The sequence below is a fragment of the Drosophila nasuta genome, chromosome X (genome assembly GCF_023558535.2).
Source record: "Drosophila nasuta strain 15112-1781.00 chromosome X, ASM2355853v1, whole genome shotgun sequence".
NCBI lineage: Eukaryota > Metazoa > Arthropoda > Insecta > Diptera > Drosophilidae > Drosophila > Drosophila nasuta.
The window spans coordinates 21007746-21030906 of record NC_083459.1 but is presented as its reverse complement, the minus strand read 5'-3'; the positions used below and the strand labels follow the sequence as shown (position 1 = coordinate 21030906).

The window sequence follows — 23161 nt, the reverse complement described above, 5'->3', positions numbered from 1 at the left end:
ATAACATATTTTAGCCAAGAGAGTTTAAATCCTTCACCTAATTTTGTGTACCCATTAGTATCAATTATTAGAACTGCATAAATCAAACATTCTTTACTCTAGCTGTTTATGAGGTATCTTGCTATGAAGCACTCCCCACTGTGTGTGTGTGTTTGTGCGTGGAGTCTCAATTTGTTTATTTATGTGTGTGTATTTTATTTTGCTCGAAATTAATAAAATATATGCCAGTAATTAAGTCAAGCAGCGACTGTCAATAAAATTTGTTAATAAATAATTCAGGTTATTTTGCTTTTTGCATATTTACAATTAAATTATGGGTAATCAGTGACAACAGACGCTTCCAGTAATCATTATATATCATGTACACATATTGTATATATCTTTGTATATACTTGTATGTATATTTTTATAAATGGGCATCAGCAATAGATTGAAATACAGCGAGGCAAATGTCAGGCTGTAAATCGCTCAATTTGCATTTTGATTTGTGCGCTTCATGCTAGACATTCGTGGCATGAGAAGAGAATGATTTTATAGCTGGGATTGGAGAATGAACTACAACGGATTGAGAGTCGAAATTGGCAGGCAATTTATGTGCTGATTGAATTGTATTTGATATTTGTTTAATGCAATGCAAGTTTTCTGTTTTCTGTCTATTTTTTTTTTTTTTTTGTTGGCCATTATAAAACTTGGTTCGCTGTCTGCACAATTTCATTATAATACATAAATTTATATTCAAATAATCACATTTTTTTTATGTGTATCCAGTACATCTTAACATTGTTAAATTATTAATAAATAATGTATTTAAAAAAGAAAAAAAAAAGACCAAAAAAAAAAAAAAACTTCATTGCTGTCATGTTTGACCAACGATTTGTCGCTGTTATTGGCGTTGTTGTAATGCAATTAATTGTCAATTTAAATTGAAACATCAAATTTAATATAGCACACATTTTTAAATGTATAATTTAATTTAATTCAACTACAAAGCAAACGAGCAAAAAACTTGCACACAATTTAAATTTTATTGATTTATCTTTTTTCCCCAGCATAAAAAACAACAACAACAACAACAAAAAGCAGTTGATGCATTTTAGCTAAAGGCTAAAAGGAAAATTAGCAAAAAAAAAAGTGATACTATACTTTAATGAATATTTATTTTCAAATGTCATTAAGTGACACGTTTTGGAAAACATTAAGCTTTAAGCCAAATATTTTATTTTATAGATAGATGAATAGATTGTTGTCATTCTTAAATTTTATTTATAGCTGGCATTATTGCAAAATTCATTTTTGAATTTTATTGATAAATAATATAAAATTATATTATTCTAAATTTGTATTTGTATTACTTATTAGAAAGTTGCATAATTTTTTATTTTTTGGGAAATCTGAGGTGCATTAATAAACTTTCTTTTCGTTTTTAAGTCTTTTTCTAATTCTTCTTTGATTTAAAAAAAAAAATCGTTTTTTAAGAACTATATACGAACTATAATAAAGTCTAACCATATAACATATCTAGGATTTCCATTAGAACAAAAAATGTGGATATTTCTCTAATGAATAAAATACAAATAGTAGGTGTATTTTATTCATTAGAAAACATCAGCATTTTTTGTTCTAATGGAAATCCTAGATATATTGTTAGTCTTTATTATTGTTCGTATATTAATGCTTCTGTACTTCTAGTTTTAATTAAAAATGTGAAATTTATTTATCTTTGGAATCTTTTTTTATATAGTAAATTATTTTTTTATGTGTGTTTTATTTTTTAATAGAACAGTTGCAATATTCTTTTTATTTTATTGAAAATCTAAGCTGGACTAACAGACTTCATTAATAGCAGGCATTATATTTTATATTTCGATATTTTCCTTACTTATTTTTTAATTTAAAAATATAAAATTAGGTTTTATGAGTAACCTACTTTTTATGGTAAGATATTATTGAATACTTGTTTTATTTTTTATTAGAAAAGTTGCAATATTTTCTATTCTAAGCTAGATAAATAGAGTTTATAATAGGTAGCGTTATTGTTTATATTTATTTCTGTTTTATTTTGTGTATTTTTATATTATTTAAAATGAAATGATATTTTAATTTCCGTTGAATCTTTTTGTATTTTATTGTATTTTTATTTTATATGTTATTTAAATAATTGCTGGCATAACCTTAAGTATTTAAATATATGTTTCTATATAATTTTTATATATATGAAATTTTGTTTTCCGCGTAATATTTTTTTTTGTAAATTATTATTCAATGTTGGAATGGAACACAGCTCGAACACAGCAACGACAACAATACAAAATGGCGACAAACTTACACACACACACACATATACACACAGAGTGACACCTACATGTGTGGTGTACACTCACAGATAACATAAATAACACAATCGATACATTTTGTAGACGCCAGTTGCATTTTTTTCACATGATGTTTGCCGACTGTTGTTTTTTTTTTTGTTATGTAGTAAATTTGTTTGCATAGTAAAGTTTGGTTAAATAAAGCGTCCAACAACAATAGCAAAAGCATTTTTGGAAAGAATTTAACTGTCTGTACATTTTGAAATAAAAATTATTATAATTCAGGGTCTAATTAATACAGTCGCTTTACTGCAGGATTAAGTTGATTGTTCTTTGATTTTTTTTCGTCGTTGTTGTTGTGTTTCGATTTCATTCAATTTATTGATACGTATTTTTATTGTTGCTGTTTTCGTTTTAATTTTCTTTTTTTTTCTGTTGTTTTGCTGCATATTTTTTGTCTGACCGCAGTTTAATACATGACGTTGTTGTTGCTGTTGCTGCTGCTGCTAGCGAACAAAGCCTGCCACCTAATCGTTTTGTGTGAATTTGTGTGGTTGCATTGGGGTGCACCACACAAACCACCAGGTCCCCAATAAACAACAGCAAACCCAAACCCAAACCCATATCGAAAGCCCAAAAAAAGAAAAGCTCAAACTCAAACCTAGAAAGCCGGAATACTTTTGTGGCATGCCGTTACTCAAGTGTTAAATGAAAAGCTGCAGAATGCACAAAAATTTGCAACAAATACAAAAACGAATGCACAAACTCGAATTGATGACTCAATGATGATGATGATGATGATGATCAAGATGTAGATGATGTGTTGAGTGCGTAAATGTTTTCTACTTACTCTGACAGTTGCCAATGGGCGGCATGCGGAAGCCGGAGAGGGGATCCGTGGAGAAGTGGAACGGTCGCTGGCCAAAGGCGAAGTGGAATTGTTGTTGCTGCCCTAAAAGGGATAACACTAAGTTTTTTTCAGTTTTAATTATCTGTCCTTAACTAAATGTTTTTTGCAGTTTGGTATCTTTTGTTCTGTGTGCAAGGTGTGTGTGTGTGTGTGTGTGTGCTTAATGTTTTTATATTATGAATATACTTTATTCAAATATAACCTGAATATATTTCCTATAATCTATTCTTGTAAGGAAGTAAGGAAGCTACAGTTGAATGTGCTTGACTATGGGATACCCGATCCACCATGTTAAATAAAAGCGAAATTAGGCGGCATTATTTTTACAATATAGAAAATTTACATGCCGCAAATATACTGAAGCCTTTAATTGGTATATTGATCATTATATGTCTATCAATATACCAATTAAAAACTTCAGTATATATAGTTTACTATATTGTAAGAATAATGCCGCCTAATTTCGCTTTTATTTGAAATATACCATGGAGTACAGAATGTACCAAATTGTTATATATTCTTGACAATATGGTATTTTTGTATTTTACCATATATTTTGAATGCAGTACCATATTATATAAGGGGTTGGAGATGAGTCCTTCTGCCCATTAAATGCATTTGCTCGAGGCTTAAAGTTTCGCCATTATTCTTACAATTTAATATAACAATAATACCAAATAATATCAGATACTATATTTGGTATATTGATATAGTACTACATTGAAAATTTATTTGAAACGGTCGACTTTATCATAATCTGAATATAGTATAAGATTGACTGGCCTGTTATTATGCTTATCGCATGCCAAAGTTGCTTTGCTCTAAAACTGAAAATTAAGAATATAATTGCTATTGCTTAATTAGCATTAATAAGGAGAAACAACTTTATGATTTCATTTCTATGCCTATAAAGTGATTAAGTTGCATTTCTTTGTTAAATGCTAATTAAAGAGAGACATGAGAATACCTTCTCTATTCAATGTTTGTATATATTTTAGTAAACAGCATTCAGAATTATATTCTGTATAGTGGAATACTTAAACTTCATAAATTGTAAATGGCAGCAGCATTTGCCAAAGACACTGTCGTAAGCTTAAAGAATTTACTATAGCTAATAGCTCAGTTTTTCTTGTTATCTCTCTTTTGCTCTCTCTCTCTCTCTCTCTCTCTCTCTCTCTGCTTCTGCTCTGCCTACAACTAATCGTTGTCTCCCTTTTGGCAGCTGCAGTTTTACGGCACATTGTATTCATTATAAAATAATAACCTTTTGTCTGACAATGGCGGCGGCAGCTTAAACCCAACACAGCCATTTGCATGTAAACGCAGCTACATATGTGTGTTGGTGTGTGTGTGTGTGTGAAAGTGTGTAGATGTGTGTGTGTGTCTACCGCAGAAAACTGTGCTCTCTATTGTAAACGGGCAAAGTTGCAGGCTGGCATCGGAGGATATAAATCATGCCATGGATTGAATTGTTGTTCTCGGACCCAGTCGATTACACTGCCAACAGCAGCAACAACAACAGCAGCAGCAACATTGGCAACTGTTGTCAGTTGGCTGTTGTCTCGAGACCAAGTCTCAGACTTAACATATGCAAAGTAAAATATTTGCATGCTTATAAATATGTATTTCGAGAGTCGACTGCATATTGAATATTTCTCAAAGCGACAGAGAAGACAGACAGAGACAGTGACAGACAGAGAGAGAGAAATGGGGAGAGAATGAGTGAAAGAGAGAGTAAATGTAAATGTGTGACTGGAGCTTTAATAAAGTCGCAGTCATTGTTGTAATTGCTGCTTCTTCTTCTGCTGCTGCTACTGCTGCAACTAATAGATTAGAGCTAAATCAAAAGCTTTGCATAGGTTTTGTGTATGTGTTCAGGAGTTGTGAGTTTTGTGCTTATTGGCCATTCAGATATTATGCTAGTATGTATACTTACTGGTCTTGGAGCGTGGCTCACGTGGCCCATCGACAGTCACTTTGATCGCCTTGTTATACGTGGCTATGTGCGGTGGATTCGTTGACACGGTGATGGTTAATGTGAAGCTCTTCCCTGAAACAAAAACACAAAAAAAACATACCAAAATGTATTCACAAAATGCGATAACATAATTGTATCAATTTATGGCCCATTCTACAAAACAACCCACAAAAAAATAAAAACAAAAAGAAAGACAGTTAAACATTGAATGTTTAGTAAACACGCGCGTCGCCACATTTACGACCCCCAAAACATCGGTCGATTGTCACATCGTAAAAACCTTAGCCAGAATTTGTTGACTATAAAAAAGAATAAACCCTGGTTAGATAACAAAACTGGGCTAATGAGCAGCGCGAAATAATTACAATTACAATCGATTGAATATCAAATAGAGAACAGAATTGAAGAAATGCTGATTGGGGCAAAAATTGTGGTATACATTATTATTATTCATTTAATTAAATCTTAAATTTATTAATGTATTTTCAAAATAACAGATAATTATGTATTAAATGTAAAGTAGTTGCATTTAGATGCCTATTGCGTCGAGTGTAGATATTAAAAAAAAAAAAGTCTCATAACTTATTTGAATTCATTAAATTTAAAAGGAAGGAGCTTTATTAGTATTTTAAGCTAAAAATTCAAGTGTTTCAAAAGTAAAAGAAAGTAAAAAAAATGTGGAAATCGCTTACATCAAGAGTAAATTGCTTGACACGTTCTATAAATGCTATTTTAAAATAAAATAAAATAAGTGAATATATATTTTACAATTACATTTTTTACTCAACTTTTTGAATATTATTTAAAAAATGCTTCGTTACAGTTTTTATCGACTATTCGTAGTTGAATTTCAGTTCAATTTGCAAACAAAAATGCTCAAGATTCTAGATATACATATATTTTCTTAGTCAAGAGCACAATCTTGCTTTTAGACACATTCAAAATTGCTCATTAATTTTATCACATAAAAATATCAATTGTATTGAATTTGTACAAGAAATCCAGACAACATTTAGAAAACCACAACACTTATCTCTCAAAAAAGTATTTGTTAAGAATTGTTAAACAATTGCATCATTAAAATGTGTCATTTACATTGAAATTTTGCTTAAAATCTATGCAGTATTAAGCATTGCACAATATAAAGCTAAGATATTCAGTTATTTTTTATTTTCAAGAAAAATAATCGAATCACAAGAATCATTTCTTAGCTCCAATCACAACAAATAATTACGCAATAATTGCATACAAAAATCTCGACAACATTTCTCACATCTTTACTGAACGTTAACCTTTCTATAATTGATAACCGTGTGACTGTCTCCTTACCGTAATTTAAAGAATTAATTACAATTCAAATTCATTGTCTTTAACATATGTCTAACACACACACACACACACACACATACATAGGTGAAGCCCGCCTTTCTTTGTTTGCCTGCCAAGATTTATTTCATTTGTGCCACACAGTTTTCTTTTAATTAACTTGTTATGCCTACGCCCCAGTCAAGGAAAGAGAAAGAGAGTGACGTCTTCGTTTTTTGTATTCTACTTTCTTTCTTTTTTTGGTGTTGTTGCCAGGCAGGCAGGCAGCAAAGTAGACAAGCCCACGATGAGTTTGCTAAGATTCAATTAAAAGCATTTCGACCAACTCGTGTCGACTGCAAAAACTGTCATCTTGCCAACTCACTCTCTCACTCTCTCACTCTCTCACTCTCTCTTTCTCTCCTCATCCATTCCCCAAGTAACTTGATCCGTAGTCTGTCTATGACAACGCGGCGTATGCGCAACGTCTTTAAGTGTTTTTTGCCCGTGTTGCCGCCGTTTGCTTTTTAAGTTGACAAACAAAGCGTAAATCATTTCGGCACACACAACAATAAACCGCCGACACACACACACACACACACACGCGCACGCACACAAATATATAGACACTGAGGCTTACACATGTTGCTGCCACACTCCACTGAGTTTCCTTTCGCTAGCAACGCCGCAATCTTCAACGTTGTCTTCGTTGTCTAATCCCCAATACTCAGTCCCCTCAGTCAACTTGCTTGCGATAAAAAATGAACTTCGTCTTGTGTCTGTTAGCAGTTGTTTTCAAGTGGCATTTAGTCTTTGCCCTTTTTCAGTTCAGTTCCTTTTTCCTGTTGCGTTGGCAAAAAGCTTTACTTCACTTTTATCCACTGCCACTTTGCTCTTGTTGCCATCAAGTGTAGTTCATTGTTACGCTATTTCTCATTCAATTCCCTCGATTTTTGCGATTGGGAGTTTGATCCAAGTGCCTTACTACATGATATTTTGTAGATGCCGCAATCATTTTTGTTGCCGATTTACAAGCAATTCGCAATGGCAAACATTTGTCATTGTTGCCCAAATAGATTATGTGTTGATTCAATAATTTCTATCTATAATTTTGATTTGAATTTATAAATATATAAGATATGGTAGAGAGTGTTGTTTTTTGTGCCGGCAGGAAATGTATGTAGCAGACAGAAGAAGGCATCTCCAACTTCATAATCTATATAGATTCTTGATCAGCGCATATTCGTCTGTCTGTCTGTCTGTCCGTCCGTATGAGCACCTAGATCTCAGACACTATAAGAGATAGACATATAATTTCTTTTCGACAGCACTTATCTTGTTTGCACGCAGATGAAGTTTGCTTTAAATTTTTGCCACGCCCACTTTCGCCCTTCCGAATCGATAAAAATCGAATAAAATAAGTAACTTTGACTTTAGAGTGAGCAATCAGATAAAAATTGTAGAAATACGTTCGTAATGAAAAAAAAGACGCCTTCAGGAAAAGGATTAGTATTAGTATTATTATTTTAGAAATTAGTATTTTCAAAATAATTCCGCAGTGTTTTGCCTTTATTCAAAATATAGCATTTGGTATATTAAGTATTTTTGTAGTGCGTGAATTTGGTATTTAAAAAAGAATTAGCACAACCTTTTGATCTTATTCAAAATATGTAAAGCGTATCTCACAGTCGAGTACACTCGAAATGTTAATATGTTCCTTATATTTAGACTAAATATTCGTAAAAAAATGATGCATTTAAAATGAATTAAATAATGTAACACCTTACTCAAAAAATTAAAATGTGAAGTAGAATGCAAATGTATAAAAAAAAAACAAAATGTATTGCAAACATTTTGTTAAACGTTTCGTCATCTCGAATAAATTGCCAAAAATGTGTTGTTGAGCCTTAACGTTGACTTATCGACGACCAAAATAATGTCTGTTACCAAAGTGTTTTGTTGGGTCCCCATAAATCAAACAAAAATTCCAAGCAAACACAATGCAAAGATGGAAGGGCAACAAAAAAAAAAAAATTGAACACATGAACTGAAAAACTGAAAAGAAAATGCAAATGGCGGGTGGAAAGGTGGAAAGGTGGAAAGTGGAAAGCGGAAAGTGGATTGGTAAACCAAATAAGCCGCAAAATGCGTTTTGGTGTTTAGGCCGACTTACTGGCCGGATTTAGATGGCTCAGAAAGCTTTCAAGGGCTTACATTCAGCGCACAGGTGAGGTTGAAAATGAAGAGAAAATGTTTGAGAATTTTTGGCAGCCATCATGTTTGCCAAATGGCTTAAGACAGTTTTGGGAAATAAAATAAATATGTGTGCAAGGCAAAATAAATAAATGACAGACGAACCGAAGTGAAATATGACACAAAAGCGGTGCAAATATTTGAACGAAAAATATGTATGTATCGAAGCAACAAACAAGGCTCGGGCTTCAAAAATTTAATTGCAAATAATCCGCAAATTGTACATTTGAAGCCACGAAAACGATTATGTGACTAAGTTGAATTTTGCTGCCTCTGGGATTTGTGACTCTACCACAAGTATTGACAGACACACAGATGTGTGTGTGTGTGTGCGTGTGTGTGCGTGTGAGAGTGTGGCCTACTCCACTTTGTCTTGCTTTGAGTTTCTCATGTCTCCTTGTTGCCTTGCTGCCTCTGTCTCTGTCTATGTTTCTGTTTCTGCCTTTGTATGCCTTTCATTACCCAATTGATTTATGACGCTTGTTCTGCAAATTGCCAAGGATTTGCTACAAGGATTTCAGTTATTTGTCAACAGCTTTGATTTTAATGTCCTACACAACAACATGCCATCAGCCTTACTCTTACTCTCTCTCTCTCTCTCTCTCAAATGTTTCAAGAATTTTGCTAGATTTCACTTAAGTCGCTCATCATAACTGCAAATGACACACAATTGAATGCCTGCCGTTGCCTGTTGCATGCCCCAAAATCCAACCCCCCCAAAAAAAAGCCCCCATTTTGGCTGCCTTCGAGGTGTATCCTTTTCACACACACCGAAAGAGAATGAGAAGCAGTCAGTCAAGGTGTCAGTTCGTAGAACTTTTATTTTTTTATTTGGTCTGTGTCTTGCCTTTTTAACGCCTCCTTTTTTGAACGCTAGAACGCGTCTCGACTTTTGCCAGGCATTTGTCTTGCCTTGACGCCCAAAAAACTCAACTCGACTCAAACACCGGCAAAATGCGCCCCTTTTTTTTGTTGTTGTTGTCGTTTATTTCTTTACTTTTCACTTTGGGGCAACGACAGCAACGCCTTTCGCTTTGCTTGGCTAGGGGAGTTAACCATTTTTTTTTGATTTCGTTGGGGGTTTCAGATTCGGGTTCGGCGTGCGGTTCACTTCATTTTGCGGCCGACTTAAATGGCTCGAGCGAGTTGTGTAAATAAGAAAAGTGAGACCATTATGAGCTGCTCAAGCTTGACTTTGCAGCTCTAGATAATGTCGATAATGTTGCTGCTGAAACTGCTCAACTCTCTCTTTCTTTCTCTTTCGCTCTCTATATTGCTCTTTCGCTCGCTTTGGATGCGCTGGCGGAATTATCGACGTGGGTCGCTGTAAAAACTCTCGTAACAATCGCCAACTGGCACCAAATAGTCACTCCCTCTTCACATGCCACATGCATTTATATGCGTGCAAGCTCCTCTCTCTATGCGGGTGTGCGTGTGTGCGTATTTGTGTGTGTGTGTATGCGTGCATGTGCATGGCACTTTGCTAATTAAAAGTGTAGCCCAGTGCAAGGCGCAGGGGCCAAATAAATCGATGACTGGGTAATTAAATTGCATGACGCGCGCACACGATATCAAAAGCGGGGTTAGCGCTGAAGGGGGAGGAAGGGAAGGGGAAGGGGCGTTGCGTTGCCTATGCATTTTGCTATTTTGCTATTGTAATTAGCTGGCGACAGAAACAGCGAAACAGAAGCTAAAACAAAATGGCGGCCACGGCGACAGCAACAACGAGAGCGACGGCCAAGCCATGCATAACGATTAACGAACGCAGAGGGCATAAATCACGCATGCGACGCGTTGGCCCGGACGACACAATACAAACAAATCATGCAACACAGGCATCGAAACAGCAGCCATCGTCGTAGTAGTAACCATTCAACTAGCTCTCTCGCTCTCTCTCTTTCTCTTTCTGTCGTTTGTCTTGTAACGATAATCGTTCACTTGAATTCAAATGCGGTTTTCCAGCACACAAAAGTAAGAAGAAGTAAGCACACAAAAAAAAGCATGTGAAATAAAGCAATTTTTTCTTTGCTTGGATCACGTTACTCCACGTGGCGAAATGGAGCTCAATGGGGAGTCATTTTGTTTGCTCTCCCGTTCACTGTTCGCTGCTCTTAACTGTTGCCAGACAGCCTAAATGAATGGGAAATTTACAATTAAACGCCTCAATGCGAATGCGAATGTGAATTCAAACGAAAGCGCGTCTATTGACATGACCAATGAATGACAATGCATGAATCCTGCGGCAAATCAGACAGACAACTGGACAGACAGACAGACAGAGTCTCGTTTTTCGGTTCCTGCTGACGTCGCTGCCGCAGTTAAAGCTTTTGGTTTTTGCGGTTTGCAGCAGTTGGCAACCTTCTCCTTTCGCCACTCATTAAGTCTAGCTACCGAAAACCAACAAAAAAAAAAAGGAAATTTGTAACATTTTACACACACGGTATTTGATACACCAATTAAAGTGCCTGAAGTCCATTTGACTTGACAGTTTATTAAAACACTTTAAGATAAAAGACCCAAAGCTCTGGATTGGGAACTCGTCTCCTTATCCGTCTCCGTCTCCGTCTCCGTAATGAACTGCTGACAATTTTGTGCAACGCTTTACAAGCGGTTACTACAAAAGGCTACAAAAGCCTGCTCTGTGTCAAAAAGCAAAAGCAACAAAAGTCAGCACAGCACACAAAAAAAAACCAAAAAGACAATGCAAAAAGTGCCCGAATAATACGCGTTCTCAAAAAAAAAAAAGAAGCGAAAACACAACAAAAAATTGTGTGAGAAGTAGACACAAATGGCAACGGGCAGGACGCACTCAAAACTTTTGCCACTCAGCGCGAATGGCGAATGGCTGACGAGACGGGGGAAGTGAGGGAGGAGGAAGGACAGAGGACAGAGGACGCAGTACGCAGTACGAAGGATGGCGATAATTGAACAAATTGTTTCGAGTGCATTTCGGCCACAAAAGAAAGGACCGACAACAGCAGCAACAACAATGCCAATAGCCACAGACAATATGAGAAGCACTTGAGAAACTTTTTCGGCTACGAAACGTTCATGATGATGATGAATTTCCACCCAGTTCAAGCCCAAGAGCGAGACAGCGATAGCTTTAAACAAGCACAGAGCAAGACAGAAATACATATTTGCAGTGCCGAAATGGAGAGTTTTGTGTTTATAAATGGTTTTGTTAATGGCAATTCAGATGAATAGAAAAATGTTCTACTAATTAAGATACGAGTATAATTGATTGCATAATGTTCTCGCAATGTTTCGATAACTCATAGTATATTTTATTATGAATTCCAAGTCTTTAAGTGACGTTCGATTTTCAATTTTCAAAAGTTAATTCAAGTCAAAATATTAGCATTTATTTTGATCATTTAATTGGCTAATACTAAATATTTAAAATTAAATTGAGACATCGATGTCAAGTCCGACATTCGCAAGCATTTAAGGTCAAAATACGCCAAGCCGTTATTATTTTTCAAGCAAATCGTAAAACATTCTCTCTTTATGGGGTCTATAACAAATGTCAAACAAAAATCTGCCTAATTGTTAACCTTTTATGTCCTAGGAACTAAAACTATTACCATGTCAGTTTATGTTAGCATACTTACATGACATTGTAATAGCGTTTGTTCTTAGGACAAGTCGGGAAATCTTTACTATGATCAATCAAGTGTTAGAGTAAGTAAGGATAGACTTCTCTAAGAACTAAACCTATGACTTTGTCAGTTTATCTAAGGATACTCTTCTTCTCTATTTTTTAATTAACTAGCATAAGGCAAGTTCAAATAAGGGAGCGTAAGAGTACAGTCAACGCCACAAAAAAAGCCGCACTTTTAAGGGTTACGAATTTTTAATTTCCAGGGCCTGTGGTTTCATTATATGATTGCGGATTCGCCCAATTTTTTTTTAACAAGTTCATTGATGGTATGTTAATAAAAGTGCATACCAATTTTTATTTTAAATTTGTTTTTAATATTACAAAAAATGTTGTTTTTGGTTTCACCCTAGTTTTAACGACTTTTAACTATTATGACAAACTTAAGGAAAAAAATCATAAAAGTTATAATAATGAAAAAATTCAACCAAAACTATTTTTTTCCAATTGAACACCTTACTAACTATAACAAAAGTTTAAATCTAGGCAATTTAACGATAGACATATTTTTTTAATTTAGCTTAATACTTAGAAGTGCCGCCTTTGGCCTTAATTACAGATTTTACCCTATTGGGCAGAGAATCGTAAATGGAACACAAATATTTCTTCGTTATATCGTGTATCCATACTTTTTCTATAATATGTTTTAGCTCCTCCATAGTTTTGGGCTTTCGTTTTCTTATTTTGGCCCCAACATTCCCGATTGGATTAAGGTCTGGGCTGTTTTCTGGCCAATCTAAGGACTTAATGCCCAATTCTTCCTTCAAATTTGTTAGAATAGTCTCCTCTAGAAACCAAACCTATTACTTTATAAATTCATGTAAGGGTACTCGTGTTCTTGGAGTAATGTAAATCTTCTCTAATAAAGAGTAAGAGTAGGAAAGGATAGTCTCCTCCGTGAACTACACCTATTACTTTGACAGTTTATGTAAGGATAATCCCGTTCACTTCTTTTCGATAAGCAAGGAATTGTAGTGTAAAAGTTCTTACAGTAAGTATGAAAACCTCACCTAAGGGAGAGTAAGGGTAATTTTACATTTTACTCAAGAAACTAAACCTTTTATTTTGTCATGTGTTTATGTAAGCATACATATAGTAAAAGCTTTAGTTCTTAGGACAAGTAAGGATCATTAAGGTGAAGTAAATATTACACAGAATAGGAAGAATTGAACCTATTACTTTGAACCTATTACTTTGCTTATGTAAGAATACCCCATTTTATTACTTTTCAATTAGCAAGAAATTGTAGTGTAAAAGTTCTTACAGTAAGTATGAAAACCTCACCTAAAGAAGAGTAAGAGTAAATTAGCATAGTCTCCTAAAGAAACTAAACCTATTACTTGGTCAGTTTATGTAAGCATACATATAGTATATGCCATAGGAATAGCTTTAGTTCTTAGGGTAAGGGAATCTTCATTAAGATCAAGTAAGTGTTAGACAGAATAAGAAGAATTGAACCTATTAGTTTGGCAGCTTATGTAAGAATACTTCATTTTATTACTTTTCAATTAGCAAGAAATTGTAGTGTAAGCAATGGTTAGAATAAGTAAGGCAATCTAAGGAGAATCCTTTTCATTACTTTTCATAACAGTTTATGGCGTAAGTCAGGCAATCTCCTCTAAGATAGAGTAAGACTAAGTAAAGATAGTCTTCGCAAAGAACTTAATCTATTACTTCGTCAGCTTATGTAAGAAATTGTAGTGTAAGCAATGCTTAGAATAAGTAAGGCAATCTCACCTAAGGGAGAGCAAGAGCAAGAGAAAGTAAGCTTTGTCTTCTCATTAAACTAAACCCATTACGTTGTTAGTTTATGTAAGGAGACACCTTTTCATTACTTTTCATAACAGTTTATAGCGTAAGTGAGGCAATCTCCTCTAAGATAGAGTAAGAGTAAGAACTTAATCTATTACTTTGTCAGCTTATGTAAGGTAAGTTGTAGTACAAATTGTGTTGACTCACCTCGGCCGCTGCGTCCGACGAATCGAAGGTCATTGAACTTGGCCACCTGGTTCTTCATGACGGCGGTACAGTTGCGCAGCTCGGCACAATAGTTCTCATCGTTGCCCGCCCGCACCGTGACCATGGTGCCGTCCATAATGTCGCCCAGCGAGACGACCTTGAAGGCCACCGGCAGCGTTTTGTTCGATCGCCAATGCGGTGGCAGGACGGTGCACACGAAGAGCGGACTGCTCGTTCGGATGAGTTCGCCCGGATGCTCGGTGAGGAAGTCGCCGAGGGTTCGTTCGGCCAAGATGTCCGAGGTCATCTTGGTGTAGGCTTCGTTTAGCAGCTGGGCGGGTGTTGGGGGCGTGTTCTGTTCGGTGCTGTTGTTGTTGCTGTTGCTGCTCGAGTTGTTGTTGTTGTTGTTGTTGTTGGTGCCATTTGAGTTGGTTGTGTTGTTGTTGTTGCTGCTGCTCGAATTGTTGTTGTTATTATTATTGTTGTTGGTTGTGTTGTTGTTGTTATTGTTGTTGTTGTTGGCATTCGATGCCGTTGAATTGCTGCTGGTTGTTGTCAAATGCATTTTGTGGCTGTTGCTGTTGTTGTTGTTGTTGCTGCTGTTGCTGTTGCTACTGCTGTGATGCTGTTGGTGCTGTTGTGAATTGTAGTGCTCGTTGTAGAGATGCTGTTGATGAACCTGTTGCTGTTGCTGTTGTTGCAGCAACTGCTGTGAATGCTGCAGCTGTTGATGATGATGCTGATGATGATGATGATGATGATGATGATGATTATGATTATGATGTAGATGCGATGAATAGTGCTCCTGCTCCTGCTGCTCCGACTCCGGCTCCTGCTCAATCTGCTCCAGATGTCCTTGAGCGTGAGCCTGCACTTTTTTTAGACGCACAATTTTGTCTTCTTTTTATAGCCAAAACGACAATGAATTAACACTACTCTTTCCAACAATGGGACAGCTATAAATATAAAAAAGTATGCAAACATTATTGTAGATTATAGAAAATATACCACAATTTAAATGAATATTTCTTTACTAAGGCGTTCACTAATCAAAACTTGTTTCTAGTACTTTGCATAAGATAAAAGAATACTAAAATCAAGATTTCAATTCAATCACCTTGATCATACTTCATTCTAAAAATGTCCAAGCTTTAAGATTCTATTCTTAATAAATTTGTATCAATTTAAGAATCGCAAATATTGTCTGAAACTTCAGTTATAAATTTATGTACACAGAGAAGAAAAAAATATGGATTTAAAAGTAGATTGCAAATCTTAAATCAAGATATACATATATACTAAATTCGCGTTTTAAGATTAACAAATGTTATTTTAAGATGAAAATTTTGTATAATATTGTATTCTTGATTGAAAAGAATATTGCAAATCTTGATTTAAAAACCTTTTGAAACAATATTTTTAGGTTGCAAAAGACTTACAACAAGATTTTGTGTTTTAACCATCGTTTTGAGAAAACAAAATTCTTATTTTAAAGTCGAAAAATGTTGTTAAAATGTTCCATATATGTTATGTATGTAACAATTGCTTTTGTCTCTCTCTTTCTCTCTTCATTAACTTTTAACTCGATTAAAGCAAGTGTTGCTTGGGTCTAATAGAGCAACATTTCCTAAAACGCCATTGACTTGAATTTGAAGTTGTCTGTGTGTGTGTGTGTGTGTGTGAGTGTGAGGCCAATGCAATTTGGAGGGCCATCATGTTAATGTCTTTAAATCACAGTCAAACGGCATTTTACATACACCGTGGTCCGTGGTTGGCCGTTGTCCGTGGTTCGGTGTCTACGTGCAAGTAAGCAGAGACCGGACGACACACATAAGCACAAATCAATTGTCAACCACTCGACGCGCCCATGAGAGGACGTCGTTGGCCATTGAACGAGCGTTGGAAATTTTGGAGCCTTCAGCGGAACGCAATTTGCGTTGCACTTTTCAATTTCCTGCAACTGGATGTGCCAAAAGGATAGCTGTGACTGTGACAGGAACTGGCACAACTACGCACAGGACATGCGAGGACACACACATGCGGCTAACTGTGGCATGCAACTATCCAAACGCAAATCTAGTCACCTCTCTCTCTCCCTCTCTCTCTCTTCACCATCGCATCTCATCGCATCCACGTGGAACATGCGCCGCCTTCACGCTGTAACCAGTGTCAAAATGATTGTGGACTCACGGGTGAGAATTTGTGGTTTGATCCTTGCATATTTTGTCGCTTTTCGACGCGCATCCTACGACATCACAGGACATCAGCGGGCCTCCCTCACCCACTCAACTCACTCTAACCATCATCATCGCCATCGCCATCGCCATCGCCATTGCCATCAGTCAGTGCCCAGTTTTTGAGGCACATCCCCTTTTCGGTCTCGGTGCCGCGTCTCCAGAGCACCCCCCCGCACGTTTGGATGGCCAGGATGTTCGGGGCTGGAGGCATGACTGACCACATCCGCTGACCTTGTCGGCGGAGTTGTCATTGTTGTTGGTCATGTAACAACTTTAAAATTCCTAGCTGCAGATTTCTTCTTCAATTTCATGTGATTCACGCCCTCAATATGCTGTCCAGTTGCTCTCTCTCTTGTCTCTTTGGCCCCCTCCGACTTCATTTAAGCTATAAAAATTACTTAAAAATGCCACAGCTCATGGGTTGACTTTTGGCCAACACACAAGCACAACGCAAAAAAAAAACCAAAAACCAAAAAAAAAAAGCCAACAAAATCAACCAAAAAAAATGTATATTGTGGCAAGGGGGAAGGGGGATTAAAAAGAGAGCAGAAACGCGAAAGGAAATCGCGGCAAAAATCCAAACGGAAGCCAAACAACGGACTACAGAAAAATTGGCACATCGGCTAGCAAGGGCGGGAGTTGGGGAAGGGGGCGTGGTATAGCCATTTGGCCATCCACCATGCAACATGCAACATGCGGCATGTGGCATGCGGCATTCACCATTTGCCTTTTATTGTAAATTTGCTTTATAAAGGTTATTACTGCGCCATACAACGACAGAGACAGAGACAGAGACAGAGAGAGAGAGAGAGAGAGAGAACAAACGTTGGCGCGACAGAGAGCGCACAGCAACAGTTGAGTCCTGTGATCCGGCTGTCTAATGACCTGACAAGCACTCTGCCAATCTGGGTATATGTGTTTGTGCATATCATTTGGAGCATTTCAAATATCATTGAATAATATTAAAGATTAAAGACTTTCAATTGTTTACTGATTTCATTTAATTTAAAATATATAAATTTGAAATAACGACTGACGAGCAAAACTGTAACACGAGTTCAACACTCAAAGTCTGTATCTTCTGTTTCTGTTTGCTAAATATCTTAGTCTTCTTTTGTTGGAAGGTTTATATAACATACTATTTCAAGTTTCTAGAAAATTGTAAGCCATTTGATAATAGGAGAAAGAAATGCTAGAGCAAACTGTAACAATAATCAATCACAAAGTTTTACACAGTGTTTTTTAATAATGTGTCCACAGACCTTTTAATCTTTTATAGATCTACAAAAATTCTACTGTTCGTGTATTAAGTCAAAGTAGAAAAATTATTCAGTTGCATGGCGAATGATTACACTTTTTGGTTTTAAATCAAATATCAGAAATATTGTCTTATTAAAAGTTGAATTGTAAAATCTAATTCTGAAATATTGTCTGCTCATCGAATTACATCGTATTTTGAATGAAAATAGAATTCTTCAGATGGAAGTTGCAAGTTTTCTAAATGTCGAAAAATAGTCAGATTAAAAAATTAAATTGCGTTTCTGGTGAAGGTGAAACAATTTTTCAATTTCATGATGAATGCTTAAACTTTTATAATTTCAAATATAAGAATAAAGAAATTTAATAATAATTATTAGAAAATAAAGTAAGAAGTTCACTTAGAAGGTGCAAATTCGTTGAACTTATACAGAATATTAAACATTAATGAAAACAATTTGAATAGTTTTTCTACTCGCGTTAAAAAATATGAACCAATGACAATCTGTAGATGCAATCTTTGGTATATTTTACTTATTTTAATGGTCAAAAGTTGTCGTATATATACATATTTAATGATACGTATTTTGAACGAGAAATCTACTCAAATTCTTGAATCTAGTTTCAGAAATATTCAATTTTCTGTGCCAATTGTCAGTTTAACAAATTTGTGCCATTTATATAAATATATATAAATATTTAAGATTTTGTTTTTATAAGGAGTTAGTTTTAATTTTAATATATGTAATAATTTCAAACTACTAAGAATTCAACTATTCAGTTGTAGTTTTTTTTTTTTTGAGATTTACCGGACAGCGTATCAGGATAGAAGTGTGGCAAGGCTTGATTGAATTTGTGGACAAGGCCGTCGTGGTTGTGTATTGCAAAAAAGGAAAAGAAAGTAAGCAAAAGAGAAAACGTGGCCAGCTGAAAGCCGAAAGTCGTGAACAAACGCGCCATAATCCGCGCTTGCCGTCACCGACAAACGACGCGTTGCTTCGTCTCGCGTCTCACTTCTCATCTCCTCTCTCCTCTTATTTCGATGCGACGCGTCGCGACTTTTCCGGAAGCTGGGCAACGGGTCACGCGCGGTTTGTCACCTCGTTGTTGTTGTTTTTGTTATACCCGCTACCCATAGGGTAGAAGGGTATTATAATTTTGTGCCGGCTGGAAATGTATGTAACAGGTAGAAGGAGGCATATCCGACCCTATAAAGTATATATATTCTTGATCAGCGTCAACAGCCGAGACGATATAGCCATGTCCGTCTGTCCGTCTGTGTGTCTGTCCGTCTGTCCGTATGAAACACTGGATCTCAGAGACTATAAAAGATAGAGCTATAATTTTTTTCGACAGCATTTGTTATGTTTGCACGCAGATCAAGTTTATTAAAAATTTTTGCCACGCCCACTTCCTCCCCCGCAAATCAAAAAAATCTAATAGCAAGCGTAATTTTAAAGCTGGAGCTGCGAATTTTGGTATATACGATAACAACTATAGTAGTTGTTATTCCTGAAAATTTGATTACGAGCAGATGAAAATTGTGGAAGGTATTAAATAAATACTTTTGTATGGGCAAAAACGCCTTCTTACTGGGGGTCTCAGTTGCTTTATCCGACAATCTGGTATATTGTGCCGTCTATGGTATATTTTGAATGTGGTACCATATCGATATACCAAATATACCGCTCGGCATATTTTTAGTATTTTTTGTAGTATTTTCAGTATAGTTAAAAAATAATACCGCAATATTTTGCTTTTATTCAAAATGGGTAGCGGGTATCTCACAGTCGAGCACACTCGACTGTAACTTTTTTTTTTTTTTTATCGTCGTTGTTGCTGTTGTTCTTTCTATTGTGGTGATTTTTGCCGTTTCCCTTAAGCATTTCATTACTTCTCTACCGTTTTTAACACGTGTTACCTTTGCTCACACTGACACTCAAGCTACAATACATTGTTCAAATTTCTTCCCATATAATAGTTTTAATAAATTAAAAAATCTTGAAGTAATAATATCGAAAATCCATTCAAAATTTCAATTTTATATGTCTAGAAATTAAATTTATGTTATTTAGGAATATAATAATCAAACGTATTCTATATAATAATAATTTTAAGAATTAAAATCGTATCTCAATAATGAAAATACATTTTTAAAATTCTGTCAAATGTTTATATTCATTTTGTTGAGAAATATAATATTTAAACGTATAAAATTGAAATGAAGATTTGAACTTTTAAAATATTTTTCAAATTATTATAAAAATTCAAATTTAAGCTTTAATCAAAGTGTTAATCAAGAGCTATAAGATTCATCTTTATTTAAAATACAAAACATTTTTGGGTATACGTTTTTTAACTGTCGCATGCGACTTTTTTGCTATAAAATTACCCATATATAATTTTAATGAGTGTGTGCTTTAGAATAATCCACTTGAAGGCTGGATAAAAATACGCTTCAACAAACTAATTATAAAATAAAAATACTATGCAAATTTTTGAATATTCCAATATATCCCAATTTTTTTTTTGTATTGTTGGCTTCGGCTTTGGGGCTAAATCAAAATTCATGGGACGATGGGCGACACTGCTCAATCGCGCGAAGGCATCAATAACAAACACACACACACACACACACACACACACACACATACATATGTACACTCACTCTTACAGACAGACAGACGGACAGCGAGTGGACGGACGGTTTACATGCAAGTTTAACCCTTTGATGGCCCCACACACATGTACAACATGTAAATTGTTTCAATTTGCGGCATTTGCCGTAAAGCTGCGCAATTTCAACATGCCATGGATACCCTCAGTATGTGTGTGTGTGTGTGTGTGTGTTAGTGTGAGTTTGTTTGGTCATTGTGTTCTCTCGTTTTTTTTGTAGCCATAGTTGGCATGTCCATGTTACATGTCCAGCTGTTGTGCTCCCACAGAGCACTCTCGAGCCCAATCTGAACCCAAACTCGAACCCAAAATACTAAACTTGCTAAACGTTATACGCACACATATGTACATATAAAAAGGTATGTGTGTGTGTGGGTGTCGTCGATGTCTCATCTAAAACAGCTTCTGGCTGCTGCTACTTTGATGTAGTTAAATTTTAATTGGACTTTGGGTTTTTATTCCCCGTCTGTGGTATGCCATTCATGCGAGCAAGAGAGAGGGTTCAAATGTTTTAACAAAAGAATGGCATTTAAAGTTTCACATATTATGTTAACACGTGAGTAACAAAAAAAATCGAAGAAAATGCATTAATTCATTGCGTGTTGCGCTCTCTTTTCGATATCAGTGAACAACATCAATTGGAGCTGCGCTCATTGAAATAGCAGTGCGTTAAAAGCAGAACTATATAAAGGTTTTTTAGTTATTCTTTTTTGTTTTATAAACTAAAATATAGATCAGAAACCCTTTTAGATTTAGTTTGCTTGCATACGTTCCCAACGTTTTGGCTCTTCACTAAAATAGCAGTTTTTGATTTTCTTCAACAAAACGTGTCGAACATTTTTGTCATCTTGAGAAACGTTTATTTAATTACGATCATTATTTTAATTTATATAATTACTGAAAATCTAAAACTATTGCTGCAAGGAAGTAAGGTAAAGAATCCTTGAATTTAGAAAGGAGGGCAAAACGTTTAAAGAAATTCAGTGTCGCTTAAAATGTATTTCCAAGAAAACTGCGATATGGAAAATCACAAATATAGAAAATTGACGCATGGTGTGCTTCAGCTAAGGTAATCTTTTAGCGTCTGCTAGGGATACAAAAGCAGACCTGAGTTTGGGGAATCAGTGATGTTACTATTCACCGAAGACTGTTGGATGAAATTTTGAATAAACGAAGTCCATGAAAGGTGCATTACTTGGTAAAAGACATCTCAGAGCGAGCCACTTGAACTGGCCACTAACTAAATGGCGTAATATTGTAGATAGATCCACAAAAATTGTGTAATTCTCAGTCTACAATTGTTCACATGTTGTTGTCTGTTGGTTTTGGCCTGTAAATTAACAACAATTGCCACTAACTAACAGCAAATTAAGCCATACATTGTTTATAAATGCTCAAAGTGTCTGTGTGTTGTGTTGTGCCTCGTCGCTTCCTTATCTGGCTTCGCTTTAATGCCTAAATCAACTAACTTTACGGACAGCAAACTTATTTCCGGTATGCCAAGAACATTTCCAGCAGACTTTCAACACACACTCACACACACACACACACACACACACACACACACACAGTAGAGCAATGATGAGGCTAAAGGACTCAACGGACTGCAGGACGCAACGCAAAATCAACAGTCAGAGAGAAGACACCAAATTCAACCATAAATTGATACAGTAACACGCCTCAGAGTCCACGCCACGCCCCCATCCCCGTCCATGCACACACTCAGCCATTTTACCATTGCAAAAAAGGACTTGCTGCATTTTGGAGAACGATGTGCAGTGCAATGCAATGCAATCCTTCCGGACTGAAAGTCCCTTTATCTGGATAGCTGGCTGGCTGGCTGGCCAGTAAAACCAAAAACGAGCAACCAACAATCCCAAGTTTTCGGTCAACTTTGGGGCCAAAACAATGCTTTCTGGCAGCAGGCGCCAACCACCAAGCACCAAGCACCAGGCAGCATGGAGCATGCAGCATGCAGCATTTGGAGTGAAGCAAGGAAAGGAATGGAAAGGAAAGGATGAACAAGGAGGTAAACTGCTGCAACGAGGCACGCATCTTTTGTGATTCGTGCTCGTCGAGCAATAGCGCACTGCTTGCCATTCCTTGTGTGTGTGCGTCTGTGTGTTGCCTGCATTAATAACGTGCAGCGGCACACGTCCTGACAGCCTTCTGCCCTACTCCTTCACCTCCTTTCCGTCTCCTGCCTCCTGCCTCCTGCAAGTGCATAAGTGTACAACTGTGTGCACACGCGTTGAAGGCCTACCAAAAAAGCAACTGCTACGGCTGGAGAGTTGGACTTTCTCTGGTCAATTCGCGGTTTTGCTTGTCACTTAGCCGACGCGTTGGCCAACGGCAACGATGGAGGCGATGGCGGTGGCGGTTGGGGGCCGGGGATCGCCCCGTTGGCCATTTGATAAACGACGAAGAAACAAAACGATGCCAAACGAGATGCCATCACACGAAGTGCAGCCACTGTCCACAGTAACAGCCACAACTTGAGAGTGTGAGTTGCTGTTGCTGTTGCTGATGTTCCTCTTCCAGTTGCAGTTGCTGTTGCTGTTGCAGTTGCTGTTGGCCTCGAAGCGACAATGTGACGACATTTCAGTGTCCATT

The 23161-nt window shown here is 36.3% G+C and overlaps 1 protein-coding gene across 4 annotated transcripts in view; it reads right to left on the bottom strand.

Moving 5' to 3' along the window:
• The window catches only part of LOC132796769 (runt-related transcription factor 2), a 52783-nt gene that overhangs the window by 5759 nt on the left and 23863 nt on the right, over positions 1 to 23161 (bottom strand). For 2 of the 4 annotated variants that reach the window (XM_060808043.1, XM_060808045.1), the window contains exons 2-4: positions 14379 to 15334; positions 5159 to 5272; positions 3163 to 3279 (exon numbers count right to left, since the gene is read on the bottom strand). In XM_060808043.1, coding sequence (XP_060664026.1) covers positions 3163 to 3279; positions 5159 to 5272; positions 14379 to 14943 — 796 coding nt within the window. In that variant the 5' untranslated portion in view covers positions 14944 to 15334. The remainder of the gene's footprint in view (positions 1 to 3162; positions 3280 to 5158; positions 5273 to 14378; positions 15335 to 23161) is intronic. The other 2 variants (XM_060808044.1, XM_060808046.1) reach the window with 1 other exon arrangement.